The following is a 20342-nucleotide window of genomic DNA, read 5'->3' as shown; positions in this document are numbered from 1 at the left end:
ATTAGTTTAAGAAGGAATACTAGAGGCTAGTTAGACTGGAACTAGAAGAAACATTCCAGAAGTCAAAGGAAACCACTTCCATGTTTTTTTGTCAAGAAAATTCATCAGTTATAACCATGTAGTCACCAGGAGTCACCCTTTCCTTCAAAATTGTCTTTATATCATTAAGAACAAGAATAATATACTTTTTGTTAATGTGTAGCCAGTTTGGCCTAGCCAGTGGTTAAGGAACCAGCTAGAAAGATAGAAATCATGAGTTCAAGCCCCGCTTTAGCCCCAAAACCAGCTAGGTGACCTTGGGCCAGTCACTCTCTCATTCCAATTGACCTCACAGAGCTGTTGTTATAGGGAAAAGAAGAGGAGGAAGGTGTGTTGATATATCTGCCGCCCTGAGTTATTTGTAAAAATAATAAATACCGATAGATAGATAGATAGATAGATAAATGCAGTGGTGGGCTGCTTCCGGTTTGGACTGGTTCTAGTGAACTGGTACAAATGACAATCATCTGGCCTCATCCACTAGTCCCCGCTGTATCCTGTCTTATATTTCCTTCTTTTGCAGCTCAGCTGATTTGTGTGACAAAGTGGATTACCGTGCCTCAGCTGTTCTACTTACCGGGGAAGGCTAGAAGGTGAGTTGAGAAGTTCAAATTGGTGTTTATTGAATGCTGCATGCATACGCAAAGTGTGAACTCACAGAACTGGTTGTTAAATCAGTTGCAGCCCACTGATAGGTAAGTAGATAGGTAGATACATATATGCATAGACAGACAGACAGACAGACAGACAGACAGATGTCTAAGATTTCGTGTATATTCTCCAATTAGCAGAAAGTATTCTGCAATCTCCCTTTTTCCACAACAGTAAAACTGCATTGAGGATACTGAGATGTGAAGCATTGGAACAATATGGTTGCTTAGGAAACATTTTTATAACAGCATTTATCACACTTTCAAACACATTTCTCTAAAAATGGAAATAAGTGGGTGACAAAAAGAAACAAAACACATCGCCTTGATATTGAGTGAAATCGATCAAAACAGAGGTTAGAAAACATGCAAGAAGGTTTACAGAGTGTGTTTCCAGAGTGTGTTAGTTATCACGGACAAAATTCAGTTGGGATGCAACACACCAAAAGTTGGTCCCAAGCAAAGAAAAATAAAACACCCTCCTTTTTTAAAAAAAAAACACTGTTATTTAAAGAACTTAACAACATTCTTTCTTTAAAAAAATAAAATATGTAACAACAAGCAAGAAGACAAAACACATCAAAAATGGGAATTTAAAAAAGAAAACACATCTTCAAAAGAAGACAAGAAGAAAAAAAAAGAAGGGAGAAAAAAGTTTTTCAAAGGGGATCCTTGTCATGCAAATCAGTTTGGCAGGGGGAAAAAATATACCTTCATCTTCTGCACCTTCGTTAGCACCTAAATCATCTGTCTGTTTCTTTGTTAGGGGACCTAGGATTGAGAATGGAGAAAATGGAGGAAAAAGACAATTCAAGAATATACAAGACTAAAGAAAAAAAGTCAATGTTAAACTTCCAAAGATGTTTCAAGAAAAATTCTCCAGGAAAGAGATTATTATCTTATTATCTTGAAAATGTGTTTTCCAGTGAAATATCTCTCAATGGGTATATTGAGATGCTTTTTAATCAACTTCTATGTAAAAAGCAAATAAGCGGTCCAGATATTATATTAAACCTGAATATGAATATTTTTAATAGGAAAAAATAATAATAAAATACCCATTATATACAAAATAACAGCCAAGGAATGTTTTCATCTGCTGAATTGACAAATTTATTTATAAGCACTGAAACATATACATTTCAGGGAACAACCGTTTTGCTTTTGGTCTGCATTACAAAGATTCCAAATTGAAAAAGCAAGATAAAGGTTTTTAAAAAGGAATTTGTTTTAAAACAAACAGTCTAACACACGTAAATTGAATTTCATAAATCCAGCCACAGTAATTAACAATTTCCAATGGTGTTTTTTTTCCATCCCAGTGTATATAATTTAAATGCAGTTCTGAACATAAAAATCCCTTTGAACTTTAGAATACCTGCTGACATTCTCGTTAAAAATGAGAGATACCAAAATAGGGATCAAAAAGCAAACATTGGAAGGGTTTCTTTCACAAAATTCATTACCGTCTTAGCAGGTCAAGGCATTGCGAACTGATTCATAAGAATAAAAGAATTAAGACTTAAAAACATTCAGTGTCAGGAGACAAAAATACCATTAACCAGTGCAAGATTAATCACATTTTGCAAATGAAAATGGCTACTGTTTTCCTCAAGCATTCTGTGTTCTGTGTTTTTCTTCTTCTGATTGCTTCAAGAAAACTCAAATGCCATGAAAACACTATTTGTATATACCACATCTTTTTATAATTTGAAAGCACACACCAAAACAACTAAAATTCAACACCACATTTATTTTACTCTTTTTTCGTGCTAACATAATTCTGTCACTTGCATGCATCACAGGGGGATATTTCTCCCTGCTGATATACAGTAGAACCATAGAACATTCAGGTTTTTTAAAAAGCAGCCAAGCACAAAGTTAAAAAGAAAGAATACAAATCTCATGCATAAAATGATGACAATTGAAGGAAAGTAAGGACAAAAGAAAAATCAAAAGGGAACGATAGTCACCAGAACATGGATAGGCAAGAAGCGCACAGCAGTCCAAAGAAACATTAAAAGATTTATGCATCAAATATTCTTTTTTCATCATTTTTTTTTTCATATGACTATAAAATAGTAAACTGATTAGAAATTGGCAATGTGAGGAGAAAAAAAAACCCATGGAAAATTATAAAGTACTGTCAGTGGAAAAGAAGACTGAGAAATACAATCAAATGCACTCGTAGGATTCCCACCCACCCCAAAAAAAAATGTTTGTTGCCTGAGGCAAAGAGTAACATCTCTTTCCATGTTCATTTCAGATGCAGACCCAGCGTCACAATTCAGTGTTGCTGGGCAGAGAAATAAGGACCATATTTAGTTCCACAAATCTTCACCCGATTCCTATAACCTTGCAATAAATCATGCTGTTAGAGATGGAGATAGTGATCATCAAACTACACACCCAGAAGAACATCTTCAATAGTTAAAGATGGTGTCCTTTCTTGCCTCACTTTTTGAGTTATGGCTTACTCAAATCCATACCCATTGGCATCAAAAACTAAAATTCTTCGCACACTTCAAACATCATGTTAACTATGAACAAATGGACAATGCGGTAGGACAATGTCCAGGCTGTTCTGACCCAACTTCCCATATGTGACAAACCCTCTGTAATCAATCAATGATTCCTTTATTAGGAGCGCTAGCAGCCCTGGCAAAAAGCCTCTCTCTCACAGCAGGCTAACAGGTTTGTCCGGCGCAGAGATGAATAGTTGTCTGCAACATCTATTCATCTCTGCCCCCTGCCTTTTATCCCCAGAGCTAGGGTGGTTTCGTTACCAGCAGTGCCTCTTCCATCCCAAGGATCAGCCCACAGATTTCCACTGCTCTCCTCTCCTCTGCTTTCTGCGCATCAATGCATCAGGCACTCAACCCACCTGTTCCTCCTCTTCCTCATCAGCCACCTCCAGACCTGGGGCCTATACTCTCCATCTGAGGGCTGACAGACATTATGCTGATCTTGACTCCCATGCCTCCTCCTCATCTGATTTGGCTTCTGGAGGGGATGGTTGCTGACAGGCCACAACACAGGCTCTCATTGTGTCAGAAAAACAATAACTACCACTACCACTGAAACTAGAAATGCAAAACCAAACACAGAAGTGTATTTTAAAATGACAACTGTTCTGACTCCACACACGAGTGGAGGCAACAGATACATTGTGGTGTAAGGGAGGTATTGAGTTCTATAGTATTTGAACTGTATCTAAAAATGTGATTCTCCTTCTAAATGGAAACTAAAATAGTAATTTTTGACTGGTGTATAACTGACAAGAACCCAGGAGATAAATTTCTCCTTTTTATTGCATTGTCATGTTAAGAAAGGCTGTACTTGTTGAATTCATATCTACTTTGCAGCCATTAAAGGCATCAAATGGCATTCTGAAAGGCAGATTCAAGCTGCTCACCTTCAACTATTATATCCATTTCCCTTCTTTGTGTGTCCTTCAGCTCAACTTATCTCAAACTAATAATAACACAAGTAAAGAAACTTTCCATCTTGAAGGGTGGGTAAAATGGCCCTTTGTGCAGCTCTGTTGGTGATATTTTAGTTGAAAATGGCAGAAAATATTTTTAGATCAATACATGTGTGTCAGCATATTGCCTAAATCTGGACTAATAGTTAGGCGACTAGTTGGTTAGTATTTACTCCTCTTGGAAAAAGCAGGATAGTGCAAGACAGAATAACATCTCTTTTGCTTCATTTTTAGTTTTTGACCTCCAAACATGTAGAGATTAGAAAGAGGAAGAAGAGAGAAAGATTTATTTTCGCTCCATCCTATGGTTTCAATGTTGCCATGGACACCATTCAGTTTGTTGTTGATGCTTGTCCCACCAAAATTGTAGGGAATACCGGTAACCATCAATGACAAACTTCTGATTCCAAAGGATAGCGATGGCATCCTTAAGCCTGTTATTACTTGCCACAGGATGATTTGCTTTCATCATGATTAATAGTAAGCTATGTTTAAGCAAGCACAGCCAAAGAAGTGTATTCTGATAGCCAGAATTGTGAGAGGCTTCAGGCTTGTGATTTTTATCCAATACTCTAGGACAGGAACACAGGGATTGATGCTGGCATATCCTCATACATATTACGTGTTCATCCACTGATGTAATTCACACACTGTAGTAAACCAGCTTGTTAGGAACTGAGCCACGCAAGCGTTTTCTTGACACGTTTCAACAACATAAATAGAACCACAGTTACTTGACTCAATTTGTGTTTTTTTTAAGGACACATAAAGGCTGACTGCATACAATACAATTGTCTAAAATAGAGCAGTCCCCAACCTTTCTGGCACCAGTTTCAGTGGGGGAGTCTTCTATGGGCCAGGCATGGGAGGGATGGTTTTTCCCGCAACCTAGATCCTGCACATGTGCAGATCAAGCTTCACTTGCTTGCTGCTTGGATGGCCCAGTTCCTAACAGGCTGTGGACCAGTATTGGGTTGCAGTCCAAAGGTTGGAGATCCCTGCTCTAAAATACAATTGCTTATTTAATGGTTTACCCTACTGTAAACTGTAAAGCTTAATCCAACCAGTGAGTCTTGTAGAATCTGTATTCTCAATATCAATTTAGCGCAATATCAAGCCATAATTAAATCAACCACCTCAAAAAAACGGAGACACTGAATTATAACTACCTAACCCCAACAAATGTAACTAGTGTCATGACTTGTGGTGGTGGTGGGTTTTTTGTTTTTGTTTTGACTGTATATAATATCTCATAGTCTGCTTAGCAAATGAACTAAACCATTTGTAAAAGAAAGTCCCTTGATTGCTATCACGTTGATCAAGTTGCAGAGTCATCTTACATTTGACTCCTGCCACAACTATCTCATGATAATTATTAGTACTAATGGGAAAATGGACCATAGGTCAGTGACCCCGGAGTGCAATGCAAGGAGCAAAAGGAATTATGGCATCTCGTAATAACAATTAATGGCTGGGTGGCAGAAATAAGAAAACTGCTGTATGTGAAATAGGGAAGCTCCTTCTGAACTCATTTCATTTACATTTGCTCCCTGGTCTCATTTTCTACTAAAAATATAACTCAGCCTGCTCCTCAGAGACCTACCAGGTTTAAAGTAACCAGCTTTAAAGGGGAAAATACATCATCTTGTATCTTTTCCGAATGAGATTGTGTGCCCGAAGGAAGATATGTGAATGTCTATAAGGCATGTGATCAAGGCACTGACATACCAATATGATTGGTGCTTAATTATTATGGAGCATGTAATTCTTCTCCAGTTAATGAGATACCAAAGCAGATAACATTTATTCATTTAAAAGGGATTAAAGCATAACCATAGGGTGGGGGTGGGGGGAGTTAAAAGACCATAAACCCTGACTGGTACACCAGATACACGCAGGAGCAAGAGCTATTTTAATCATTCTGCTTACACTTCCAACAGTTCCAGTATCTCATATAAAAAGAATGTTAAAATTTACAGTAACCAGACCCACAAACGTAACTGGAAACCAAGAAAATCAGTTCATTTCTGCATCCAAAGATGCCATGAATACTAACTAGAAGGAGTGGTGGGGAACAATAGTCAGAGAGAAAAGTAGTCTTCCAGTGGTGCCAAATTAGAACTATAAAACAATTAAACAAGTAGAGTGTTTCAATCAATTTTTCATGGGCCAAATAAACACAGATAGTCCTTGGTTTACAACAGTTCATTTAGTGACCATGCAAAGCTACAACAGAACTGAAAAAGGGATTTATGACTGTTTTTCACACTTACGACCATTGCAGCCTAGTCCTTTGATCAAAATTCAGATGCTTAGGAACTGACTCTTATTTATGATGGAAGCAGTGTCCCGGGGGCATGTGATACCCTTTTGTGACCTTCTGATGAGCAAAGTCAATGGGGAAGGCAGGTTCACTTAACAAATGTTACTAACTGCTGCAGTGATTCACTTAATACCTGTGGCAAGAAATATCATAAAATGGGGCAAAATTTCCTTAACAACTGTCTCACTTAGCAACAGAAAATTAGGGCTCAATCGTGGTAAAAAGTCAAGGACTACCGGTATAAAAATCTAAACTGTCCTATGTTTCTCTGATATAAAGTACAGATAGATAAATCCCATCCAAAGACCTTATATTTTTATTCAGGAAACTGCAAAATTAACTGTAGAAGCTTGCAATTTTTTAAAAATGTTTTATAACAAATGACTAGGGCAACTGTAAAAATTAGTATGACCAACTAATCAGAAGCTGTGAATAGCATTAATATAGGCCGAAATACGACTTCCGGTTTCTTGGATAGTTCCTCAGGCCATCACCAAAGAAAGCAGATTTGGTCCTTAATAACTCTTACTCAAGTTTTTTTGAATTTCTTTTTTTTAGCAATGTCCAAGTAATGTCCTTTCAGGGTGAACGAGAGTAAGGCAAAAAAGAAGTAGGTAGCAAAAGAAATCGAGGGTAGGAACTAAGGAGAAACATCTAACACAATGTCTATGAAAATTCTCAGTCCACCAAGATATGGTTGTCCCAAAAGAGTTTCACTTCTCATCCAAGAAGTTTCTTCAGTTGTGACTGAATGTTGGAAAATGGAAGGATTTATATTCCTTGCAACTCATCTGTCATTAGAGCTAGAGAGAGTGTGAAAGGCCAGATGACTGCAAGGAATATAAATCCTTCCCTTCTTCATCATTCAGCCACAACTGACAAAGCTTCTTGGATGAGAAGCGTAACATCTTCAAGGAAAAAAGAAGAATGTTTCTGAAAAAGCACCTTTGGGACATCCAACACAAACTATTTAACAACAGTTTCACTGACTCCATATCTTTCTATACTTACAAGCTACCCTTGACATACAGGATGCATATATTGCCTTCTGTTCTTTTCAGCTCTCGTTTTATTTAATTACAGTGGAGGGCTTCTTGAGTCCCCATTCATACTGCATCAAACTTACTTTGGTTACTGTTTCTTCTGATGGTCTTAAGTTTTACTTTTATATCACAAAACAATCAGAAGCATATGTTCCTTTGCAGCCATTTTAATCATTTTAATAAAAATAGATTCCTCACAATAGATGGCATGCTATCCACTATCTTTCACTGACATCATTTAAACATTTACTTATCCATTTCCCCTTCTTTAGTTAATAGTCTACCAAAATACAAAATGTTATCTATTTACTCTAATCCACTATTTATATACAACCTGAAAGCAATGCACACTTATTTTTCTTGTCAAACACAAATACTTGATAGATTAATTCTCAAATCTATATATTGCTTGTTGCTTCATACATCTATCTAACATTTACTTTGGGTAATTCAGGATCTTGGCCAATGACATGACATCCTATGCATATAAAGATACACATACATTATTTTTCTCAACTACACAGTTCAAACATTGTAACGAACATTCTTCACACATCCATCTATACATACATAAAATAACTCATCAGATATCAGGCATCATGTATCCTTGCTTTATTCTTTGTTCAAAGCTGAACAGTTCACTGAGCTTTATGGTAATATGCACTTTGCTTCCATATACACTAGTTTTTATCGCATTCAGCAATTGATCTTCAGCTACATATTTGTAGAAACATTTCAAAATCATAAGTTATTCATTTTATCATACATTTTAAGACAACAAATGCACAATACATTTTCCTTCTCTCATTGTACATTTTTCAATAACTTGTCGAGAAAAGAGCAAAAACCCATGTTGCATACTGTCTCATCTGCATAAAGCTGAACTAAACTTCCCAAATTTAATTTATTGTTTATGTTGGTTTAAGAGCATGCCATGTCATTCCAAATTCCACTCCATTCTTTGGTATCATTTCCTCTACCTTTTCAATCAGTATACTGTCAAATTCCATTCCAAATTCCATTCTATTCATGCCACTATTTGGTATCAATTTCTCTACTAGAATACTGTCAAGCAGTTTTCTAGACATACTGAATAAACCAATTCCCTGCAGTTTTTCCCTTGGCCAAAGGGAATAAAAATAGGTTCCTTTCAATCATCAGGGTTAAATACAGTTCTCACACTCACATTAAAAAACTCTGTAAAGATAATTCACCAATGAAACACTACTGTAGCCACTGCTTTTATACCAGCTGGAGATTTTGAGTTATTTCTAGCAATTAAATATGTCAAAACTTATCTTTAAAAGTTATGTCATTTTAGATAAATTTTAGTGTATTCTATAATATTTTATCTATACAATGAAAATGTGTATATTTGTGTTTTGCTTAATATTTCAATTTAAGATTTTTTTCTACAAGTTCACGTCCTACACTGAATCTCTGACATATTTCATACCATAACATAACATTTTCTGTGTCTACATTTTTACTTGCAGCTTTACCATACCTCAACAATACATTTATGACTTTATTTTCTTCATTTTTTCTTGGCCTATATCATCTAAAATATAGTTCAATTTTACCACATATTAGAATCTTTCCCAGACAAACTACTAAAATACTTTTTCCCTGCATTCGTCTATTTCATTTTCCACTTTTTTCTTTTGTCTTTGACCTACAAAAATATTGTACATTTTTCCCTTTTCAGTTCAGTAAGATGTCTTTGTTAGATCTGTAGAATGTAAAAGGGCGACTTTGATGTTCTTCTCAGACAGATACCTATTAAATTGGGTGGTTTAAAATATCAAGCTGCCTTTATTTTTTAAAAAAGGAAATTCCATTTCATCCACAAGAGAAAGAAAGCTGCAATAAGAGATGGGTCTGTTAAGTATATATTAGTGGAAATAAAAACATATCTTAGGGCAGTGGTGGCTAACCTTTTTGGGCTCCTGTGCCAAAAACTGTGCATGCACACTCATGTGCCAGCATCCAGAAGGCAATGTGTGCTCCCCACGCCCCCTGCGCATGCGCACACAATTCCCCTCACTGCCCCCTTATTGGCACTGCGCCTCCCAGCTGATTTTTGGCCTGTTTAAGGCTTTTTTTTTTGGCCTCCCAGAAGCTTGAGGACAGCTTCTGCAGCATTTGCAGGCCAAAAAAATAGGCCCGTTTCATCACTTTCGGTATTACAGGAAGTGATGAAATGGGTCTATTTTTCGGCCTGCAAAGGCTGCAGAAGCTGTCCTCAAGCCTCTGGGAGGCCGAAAATCAGTTGTGAGGTGTGTGCATCCACAGTGAGGTAAGTTTGCCTGAGGCTCGCGTGCTAGCACAAATGGCTTTGTGCACAGGTGGCACGCATGCCATAGGTTCGCCATCACGGTCTTAGGATTTAGCCATTTTGATTAACAACTATTCATGAATGAAGGTGAATATATGTGACCCAGATGTTGCAGGATCCAATCTGGGTCAGTCACTGGGACCAGCAGCTTAATTTTCTGAGTTTTCAGACTCATGCTGGAGCCCATCCTCAGAGAACGTACTTCTAGCCAACTATTAGAACATAGCAACTATTCAAAAATTATCATGGAACATAAAATAAGATATTCAAAATATTTTAAATGTCATTTTAATAAATATATTTTATTAATTTTGAGCCTATTGACTACTGAGGTGTTTTGAACAAGTATTTGCTTTGGCTGGGATTGTATGATTCTGATTAGACAACATGTTTTACATCCTTCATTAAGCTACCATACTGTTCCACTGAAATTTAATTATTACACATAGAAATTATAAGACGATTATATAATAAAGTTTAACTTGGTCACTGCAGCCTTAAGCCCTTCTCAACATGAACAAATGTTCTTTCAATTCCATATCAAACAAGTTTCAATTGCCTATTTTATTATTTTATTTATCAATTGCATATGCTTATCTTGCTTACATTTTAATATATTGATCATTAATTGACTGGTTATGTGAATTTAATGTATGCCCTATTGCTACATGGTTCATATGGAAGAGTTATCCTATTTATTCAAGATTGTATTTAAATTAAAGGGGTCCACCTTTAAAAAAAAAAACCCAAAACTAGTCATGAGTTTGAAGAGAGAGAGAAGAAAGATTGTATGAGAAATGTAAAATGCTTATTCAACAAAGTTTTCTCGAATGTGAGGTTTCCGTTTTTGAGTTTGAAGACAGGTTAAAAGTCTGCTGATTGTGCCCTATTTCCTTGTTAAAAGTTGATGCTAAATTATCAGCAGTGATTACAAGATGCTTTCTTTGATTACCTGGCTTCATAAAGATTGGCACAGGCACCAGATAGATAATCTGGATATTCCTTCAGAAAAATCTAAACACGTGGTATTGATCTTACATATAGAAATATCATTTGATCTGGTGCTGTGGGAATTTTTGAACAAAGTCTTGGCCAACTGCATAGGATTTTGTAAACAAATCACAAAAAAGAGCCTTAGGACTTTACCCTTTAGCAGGATAACTATCTGAAAGCAAAGCACAATAGGGCTGAATTTTGTTTCAGGACAGAACCTTGCAAAACAAAATTTAAAAAAATGAAAGACTGGGTTAAAAAATGGACTGCATAGGGCCAGTGTCAGGCAAAAGCAACCAGAACTACTCATGAAGACTCTCAACAATAGTTTCATTGCTGGTCAACTACTGTATTTTGCAAGCATCTCACCATATTGTCTGAATTTCTGGGGAATGGCAAAATAAACCTTTAAGGATTCTAGCCTGTGACACTCACTGCAGTGCAAAGTTTCTAAACTCATGCCCCTCTTAACTCTCCCTCCAATCTAGCCAGAGAGTCCACCATATCCTATTTCTGCAGAGAAAAGGGAGTCATTAAAAATCCGCAAATGCATCTCTAGATGGACAGCAGTTCAAAATTTCGCTCACTCCTTCTTTATAAGTCTTCCACTTTCTTCCCAATATAACATCTAGAGCAGAGTTATGTATCATGGTTCAGAAAGTATTCCGGGAGCCACAGACTTTATCATTTTCCTATTTTGTTCATTAATTGGGTTGTGTGTATTCCAAATCCCTCACAGGATTATTATAAATAATTACTTCTAACGCAATATTTCAGGGAACTCAACAGTCTATCTTTCCTTTCAGTTTTATCTTTGCAGCCCCTTCTTGTTTTTTGTTGTGTGCAAGCAATCAAATTTAAAAAACAAAAACAAATAGGGATTATTAGACTGCTATTGTGTGATCTTTCTGATAACATGGCATGGTTTAGCTCCATTTCTTTTTTTATATACGGTAGACAGTTACAAGTTGTTAAAATGGGAGATAAATTATAATCTATGCATAAAATAGTCATATAATGCTTATCTGGAAACTGCAGGTAAATTTGTGTTTGGAAGTCATGGATTATCAGAAGTATTAATACTGAACTTATTGCTAATGAAGTTTTTATACTAATTGAATTACTACAGCATCAAATTTAACTTTGTATATCTGCAGAATGTCAGTATATTAAAACATTGTTAGTGATTGGGGACAAACCCCCAAACAGAATGTGCAGCAGCAGTCAAGCCAGGCAGCCAAATGAGAGAGGAAGGGCCCTAGAGTTTACACACACTGATGACAAACACTGTTTTTGTAGTTTAAATAGTTGTTTAATCCAATTCGAGTTTAAACATTGTCAATCAGTCCATATGTCATTCACAAATATATCCATTCAGTAACTTAGTCCATTCACTAGTCAGTTCTATATCCTTATCTGCTTGTAAAGATATCTTCTCCTCTGATACCTTTCCTTTTGAAGACAACGCTGAGTATTCACAGGATATCAGCACATCAATGAAATAGTCCTTTCGTTCAGGTATTCAAACAGTTGTAGCAAACAGTAGCAAACAAACAGTAGCAAGCAGACAAAACAAGCAGGGATCAAGCAGAGAGATTACGTTTCTCTTACTGCCTTTTATTGCCGTTTGTAACCGCACCCTTAATTAGTTAATTACAAGCAGTTTGGTGCTTAAAGCTACAAGTTACAAACACCAAACCTTGGTTTATATATTTATTCACCCAAACTTAGTTGGTGTATCATTGTTATACCCAACATTCTCCCCTTTTGGGTGATATAAATATATAATACCTTACAATCTAAAACCATACTTTACACAACTCTCTTGGTGCTTAATGGCACCTTGGGCTTTAGTAAAGTTATCAGCTATATTGTCCTCCGACATACAGTACTCCAGCTGTATCAGATTACTTTTTACAGATTGTCTAATGTTTAAGTACCTTAAATCTGTATGCTTGCTCCTAGTTTTTACTGCAATATTTGTGGCCATTTGAATTGCTGCCTGATTATCTTCATGTACAATTATAGGATAATTTACAGTTAATCCCATGTCACTCATCATCTGCTTATACATGATTAATTCAGTACATAATAACGACAAACAGGAGAATTCTGCTTCCATAGTGGACAAACTTATATGCTGTTGTCTTATTGACTTCCAACCTATTAATGTTTTACCCAGCATTATGGCTGTTCCCAAGTCGACTTTCTTGTGTCTCTTTCTGATGCAAAACTAGCATCTGCATAAGCACTTAGTATTAGATTACCTTTTGGTTCTAGATACAGTGCATGGTGTAATGTTCCTTTAAGATATCTCAAAATTCTCTTTAATGCTTTCCAATGACATTGTAGTGGATCATTATTATGTCGTGCCAGTTGATTAACACCATAAGCTATATCTGGCCTTGACCAATTGCTAATGTATGATAAGCTACCAATCAAAGATTGATATATTACCTTATCAAACTTGGGATCTTTGAGCATCCATTTTGCAAATATCCTGACTCATTGGAGTCTTTGCAGTCTTACAAAGTTCCATCTTATAATCTATTAGCAATTTAGATATCTTATCCTCCTGAGATATCTTAAAACCTTTCTGTGTTTTCAGTATATTCAAACCTAGATATTTCTTTATCTCCCCTAATTGCTTGATTTTTATTTTCTTAGCTAATGATGCTATTATTTTATTGGCTTCATCATTAGTTTCTGTAATCAAAGCAATATCATCTGTAAATAATAGTAATAATGATATTTTCCCATTTGTCTCCCTTTTAAATAGACATGGATCGGCTAAACCAGCTTTAAACCCTATATTGTTTAGTTCCTTTACAATATACTGGTTCCATTCATAGCCTGATTGTTTAAGACCATAGAGGCTCTTTTTTAACAACCAATAATCATTATTATTTTCACCTTTAAATCCAATAGGTTTTTCATGTATACAGTATGTCTTAGTGGAGCGTGCAAGTAAGCAGTTTCTACATCTAGATGGTTGACTATATATTTCTTACTTGCTGCCCACACTAAAGCTGCCCTTAATGTTGCTGCTTTAAGGCTAGGTGCAAATACCTCGTCATAGTCATTGGCATTTTGTCTAAAGCCTTGGGCTACTAATCGTGCCTTATAGATTATATTACCATCTTTTTCAGTTTTTATCTTAAAATCCATTTGCAGCCAATGGGTTTTATATCAACAGGTAATCTCGCATTTTCATATACTTTCATATCCTTTAAGGATTTCAATTCCCTATTCATTGCTGCATACCAACTTTCCTTATCTTTAGTAGGATACATTTTTATTTCATCTACAGTATATGGAACTTTATTAATCTGGCACACTGTGTTAGCCTGGTATCTATCAGGCGGTCTAGATATTCGTGTAGTTCTTCTGGGAATTACAGGGCTTGTATGAGGACTTTTTGAATTACTACCTGTTCATGTTCCTCAGCTTGCTCAGCTATTGGTACTATTTCTTCCTTTATGGGCTCTATCTCTGCCTGTATTTCTCTCTTTACTTTATTCTTAAAGTTACAGGGATAATTAATGGGATTTCTATAGGATTCAATCATTACTTCTTTATTGTTATCCTGTTCTAACTTATCCCATCCTACGTGCTCTAGAAATTGGGCATTGGCACTGCATAACACCTTAGATGTGCCTTTCTCCCAAAATCTATATGCCCTATGGTTTGCTTGGTAACCAACGAAGAATAATTGTTTAGCTCTGTGTTGCCCTTTACGCCTGAGTTGTGTAGGGATATGCACCCATGCTGGTGCACCAAATGTGTGCAGGTAACTCAGATCAGGCTTCCTGCCATGCCACATGGTGAATGGTATTTCACCAGCAGTTGTGTTAACAACGTTGTTCAATATGTTATTAGCACACATTGTGGCCTCCCCCCACAAAGAATCAGGTAATCCAGAATCAGTTAACATTGTTCTAACCATTGCCTGTAGTGTTTGGCCTCTTCTCTCAATAAATGCGTTGTGTTGTGGTCTGTATGGTGCAGATTTCTTGTGCTCTATTCCAGCTACCTTTAATCTATTCTGGAATTTGCTGTTAACAAATTCCGTACCATTATCTGTCACTAGGGTTATCAATTGCCATTTAGTCTTTCTTTCTGCAAATTTTAACCAGTCGAAGAAATGTTGATATGTTTCAGTTTTGCTTTTCATTAGGTAGCAAAACCCATATCTAGAATAATGGTCCATAATGCTCAGTATATATCGAGCACCCCCATACTGGGTTTCTTTGGACTTATAATGTCTGCAAATACTACTTCTAAAGGTTCTTTAGTTTTGAAACCATTTAGCCTATTTGCAGGCAATATTTTACTCTTATCTTCACAGCAGACATTACAACGCAAATATTTATCACACGGTTTTAACCTTATTCCATCAGATAACTCTACTGTACGTTTTAGCATTTTAAAATTTACATGCCCCAAACGCCTATGCAATAAATGGATACATTCATTATGAGGCTTTATATTGTTAAATACAGTCTGTGCCTCCCCTTTCTTACTATCATGTAATACATACAATGTTCCATTTAAAGCTGCAGTTACCTTTTGTTATCTTTTTCAATTATGCAATTATTATCCTTAAATGTAATTACATAACCTAGTTTGTCTAATACCCTTACAGAAAGCAAGTTCACCTTTAACTGTGGTACATACAACATTTTTATATCCTGGTTTAAGCATGGACAGTATGCAATACCTTCTCCCTTGGCCTTGAGGTTCCAGCCATTAGCAAGTGATATATGTTGAGAGCTTGTAGACATTTTTATAAATTTTGTCTTATCTCTCGTGATGCAGTGGGATGCACCACTGTCCACCACCCATAAATCATTCTTCACATCACAGTTGCTAAACATGGCTAGTTCAAAAGATTTCTTTGGCTTTTTTTACATTCTGGCTTTTTTCTTTTCTGCAGAATCTTGCCAAATGTCCTCTGCCTCCACAATTAAAACACCTTTTAATTGTGTATGCCGTCGAAGATAAATTCTCTTCTTCCGGTGCTTTAATTTACTTAGTTGGTTTCTTTCAAGCTTTGAAGATAATTTCTCTTCTTTATTAGGTTTATCTTCTCTCAGCTGGTCACGTTCACACCTTCTTCTGGCTTCTTCTAATAGCCTGCCGGTAATCTCGGTTAATGATAAACTATCTTTTGGCAATACTTCTAAAGCAGTCACATAATCATCATAACTTGGATCTAATGAAGACAGTATGATGTATACTTGTTGCAACTCATTAAATATAAGCTCTTTTTCTTGTAATTCCTGAAAAATGCTCTTCATACAATTTAAATGAGTTAACATGTCTCCATTCTTCTGAAGATGTGTTCGAAATAGTTTGCATGTAAGATATATATGAGCTCCTACACTGTCCCGAACATATATCTTCCTGAGGTTCTCCCAGCAGTTCGCAGCGTTTTCCTCTCCACGGATATGGATAAGTTGCTGGTCAGAGAGAGACAGTCCTATGATGCATAAAGCCTGCTCATTCTTTCGTTTATAGTCTTGTATCTTTTTGTCATCCTCCTCAACATTAGGATCTAAATTAGTCACATCTGGTGGGTTTGTTATTATGTCCCACAAACCTTCTCTTCGTAGAAGTAAACTACATTTCATTGACCATGAAACATAGTTTGTTCCATCTAGTCTGGATATCATGGACAGATTAGGCAAATTTACTTGTGCCATTTTTCTTCAGGTAAACAACTATTTAAAAATCAATGAAAAAACAGTTTGTTTTTACAGTAATGTGCAACTCACACCAACTCTCACTGCTATATCATGGTTAGTTAGACTGTGCTCACTGGGCCCATAACCAATGTTAGTGATTGGGGACAAACCCCCAAACAGAATGTGCAGCAGCAGTCAAGCCAGGCAGCCAAATGAGAGAGGAAGGGCCCTAGAGTTTACACACTGATGATAAACACTGTTTTTGTAGTTTAAATAGTTGTTTAATCCAATTCGAGTTTAAACATTGTCAATCAGTCCATATGTCATTCACAAATATATCCATTCAGTAACTTAGTCCATTCACTAGTCAGTTCTATATCCTTATCTGCTTGTAAAGATATCTTCTCCTCTGATACCTTTCCTTTTGAAGACAACGCTGAGTATTCACAGGATATCAGCACATCAATGAAATAGTCCTTTCGTTCAGGTATTCAAACAGTTGTAGCAAACAGTAGCAAACAAACAGTAGCAAGCAGACAAAACAAGCAGGGATCAAGCAGAGAGATTACGTTTCTCTTACTGCCTTTTATTGCCGTTTGTAACCGCACCCTTAATTAGTTAATTACAAGCAGTTTGGTGCTTAAAGCTACAAGTTACAAACACCCAAACCTTGGTTTATATATTTATTCACCCAAACTTAGTTGGTGTATCATTGTTATACCCAACATACATCTTTTGGTTACACAATTTGTTCCACAAGCCATGTCTATGCCTCCCAATGTAGTCAATATTTCCACCTGTTTTGGTTATATGTAAGGCTGCAGCATTCTTTATAAACAATTAAAGAGCATTGTAAAGTGATTATTAAGCAGTTATAAGAACTCTGAATAATGAGTTAAAACATCCCATATTAACAGATTAACGATTACAGCTTTAAAGACCAATAAATTTATTTCTTTTGATCTAAGATTAAATTGATTCAACCCAACATTTTTTTTCTTTATGTTTTGGACACTCCAGAGAATGTCTTAAAAAGTGTTAGCTGATTACGTTGGAAATGTAAAGTGGGTTAGGAGATACTTATTTGAATGGCATAGGTTTATCCCATAATTGCCCTGTTTTGGATTGATATCTCCTCTTGACATTATGTCTACCTCACATTCAGGATCTCTTGAAATCCTTATATCCATTTCTAATTATTTTAATCCTTCATCAAAAACTGTGACTTTTAAATATGTACTTCCATTTGCCATGTGTATGCATGGATAGATAAGTTTAAACAACTTGGCTGATCTTTAAAAAAAAACAAATAATGCATATAAACTTTCTCCATATATATTTTTTTTATTCTTTGGTCTCTGAATGGCCCAAACACTTTTTCTTTCATCTTATACTCACTTATCCTTTCATGTCCCTTAGCGAAGTAACTTTTTTCCTTGAACTGCATTTATTGGAATACATTTCTTCTCGAAACTCTTTCCTAGTGGGTTGGGTTTTTTTTTTGTTATCATCACCATGGATTATAATATGCAACTATTACCAACCCATGAATTCTTAGTTTCATATACCACCATAATAGTATTAATATCACAACTTTATACCTTTGGCATATATTTGTTTTGCTTTTTCATTAAACTAAGATTTTCTGTATGCATTCATCAATTCCATTCCATAATATAAAACCACATTCAAACAAATATATTTAGACCCTTTTCCTGTCTCTCAGTTTCATAGTCTTTCTTTCTTTCTTTCTTTCTTTCTTTCTTTCTTTCTTTCTTTCTTTCTTTCTTTCTTTCTTTCTTTCTTTCTTTCTCTCTCTCTCTCTCTCTGTGTCCTTTCTTTCCTTCTTTCATCACTTCATTTGTGTTCTTTACATTACAAAGCACAATCTTCCATATGCCATGGTCTTCAACAAATAACTCCATGAAATTTAAACTTTGGCTTTGCTCAAATGAAACAGTAATTTAATGCTCTTTAGAAAGAATAGTTTATACTATATTACCAGCCTTAGTTGTATCCATGGTCTATTGAACAGCTCTTCATAATAGTAAAGAATAGTAAAGAAATATGTAATTCTTCATGTCACAAGCATAACCAAAGCCCAATTTTATCACAAACGTGCTGCTTCTATTCTACATTAGCTAGGATTTCTAAATTAGAGTCTGCCTGATAAGCCAACATTTTGTAGTGCATATCTACCTAACAAGACATATGCAGCGCAGTGCTACATTTAGGATACATAGAAGTTCTACACTGCTAAATTTCTATAGAGTTTTTCAGTAAAGATGACAATATGTGAAGTCAATGCATACAAATACATTCTTAAACACAGTATAGAAGAGATGGAAAATCAGAAGGCTCTTCCACCAAAGGAAATCGGCATTTATTAAGAAATAATGGCAAAATATGTTCAAACAATACTGAGGTGGCCATGAATTGACTGAAAATTGAGCTCAGATGAAGGTATTTTATTTTCTTCTGCCACTCTGTTGTAAACATTTCTCTCTGTGTGTCTCTGCCTGCCTGCATAAGCATGCAGTATTTCTGATTTTTCGAACCATATCATATTCTGTGGGAGCCCTGATGTTTTGGAACCTTGATTGTTTCTTGCAGGTGTTTCATTACCCAATTTACATTACATCATCAGTGTTAAAAGGGAATGGGGTTTTCTATTTTATTTATATGCAAGTGGCTTCCCCAGTCACTATTAGTGGAAGTGTTTTTGGTGGTTCCTTGATTAGACTGTAGTTAACAGTTGGATTGTTTATCTGAATTGGTAGTTTCTTGATTGGGCTATCCTAGTCATTTATACACAGGTGTTATCTTGTGCATATTAAGTATTCAGTGTGTGATAAGAAGATCCACTATATAATGAGAATTTGGCAATCTTATTTAAAAGAAACACACAAACAACTATTGCATGGTGCTAAAAAAGTAATTTTTATATGTCTTAAGGGCACTTATGTTAATTTTCCTTTTTCTAATGTCTTGCTTTATTACTGAGATGGGTTATACATAACTTTATGCAGGTGGCAGCTCTGCAGAGAGAGTTAAATTTGCAAATGAATTTAGCTCTCTAAGTTACTACCGTTCCCTCCCACTTGCCTGAGAATTCCAACCCCTAATCAGAGCTAATTAAACTAATTGCTCACTGTAATAGCATTATTTTACTATGCTTATTCCACTCCAAGTTTACATACATACACACCCACCACAGAGACAGGTGTGTGTGTGTGTGTGTGTTATTTTAACACAGCAAGCAGACACAGGGACACATGATCAGTTCATGAAATAACAAGAGTCTAAAACATGAATGATGGCATGTGTGTATTTTGCAGTACAAGAGATGTATAACCTGTGCTGTCAACACACTTCATTGTGAAACAGAATAACTAGTTACTTCGACGTTTCCCAAGTATCTAAGGTGAAAAAAAATATCTTCATTTCTCAAGACCTTTCCTGGAAAATGGAGCTCATTGTTAAAAGCAGTGTTATAACGAAGAAGGACATTTCACAGGATCATCACACTCAGCATGATCAGTTATGGTGCTTTAAGCTTTTGGACATGAATCTTTCCCAACTTACCTTTCACACATAATACCTGTGCTTATGACTGATTGAAGGTTTTGGAGTCTATCAAGACTAAAGGTCAGTTTGATTGAGATTTAACACACATGAAACAAAACCACTGAAATCCATGGTTTTTAAATAAGCTTTCACTCAATATATAGTCAAGTCTTAATCTATTCAATGGTTTGCTTTGAGTACGGGAATGAAATTCCTTG

General features: G+C 35.9%; 1 protein-coding gene across 2 annotated transcripts in view; it reads right to left on the bottom strand.

The window, feature by feature from the left end:
• The window catches only part of NLGN1 (neuroligin 1), a 549479-nt gene that overhangs the window by 330935 nt on the left and 198202 nt on the right, over positions 1 to 20342 (bottom strand). The window contains exon 3 of one of the 2 annotated variants that reach the window (XM_087933470.1): positions 1401 to 1460. The exons of the other annotated variant lie outside the window; for it this stretch is intronic. Coding sequence (XP_087789596.1) covers positions 1401 to 1460 — 60 coding nt within the window. The remainder of the gene's footprint in view (positions 1 to 1400; positions 1461 to 20342) is intronic. 2 annotated transcript variants of the gene reach the window in all.

Source organism: Pseudonaja textilis, chromosome 4, assembly GCF_049901715.1.
Source record: "Pseudonaja textilis isolate UNSWEBS1 chromosome 4, rPseTex1.2, whole genome shotgun sequence".
In the NCBI taxonomy this organism is placed as follows: Eukaryota; Metazoa; Chordata; class Lepidosauria; order Squamata; family Elapidae; genus Pseudonaja; species Pseudonaja textilis.
The sequence above is the reverse complement of the archived record's forward strand: the minus strand, read 5'-3'. Positions and strand labels throughout refer to the sequence as shown.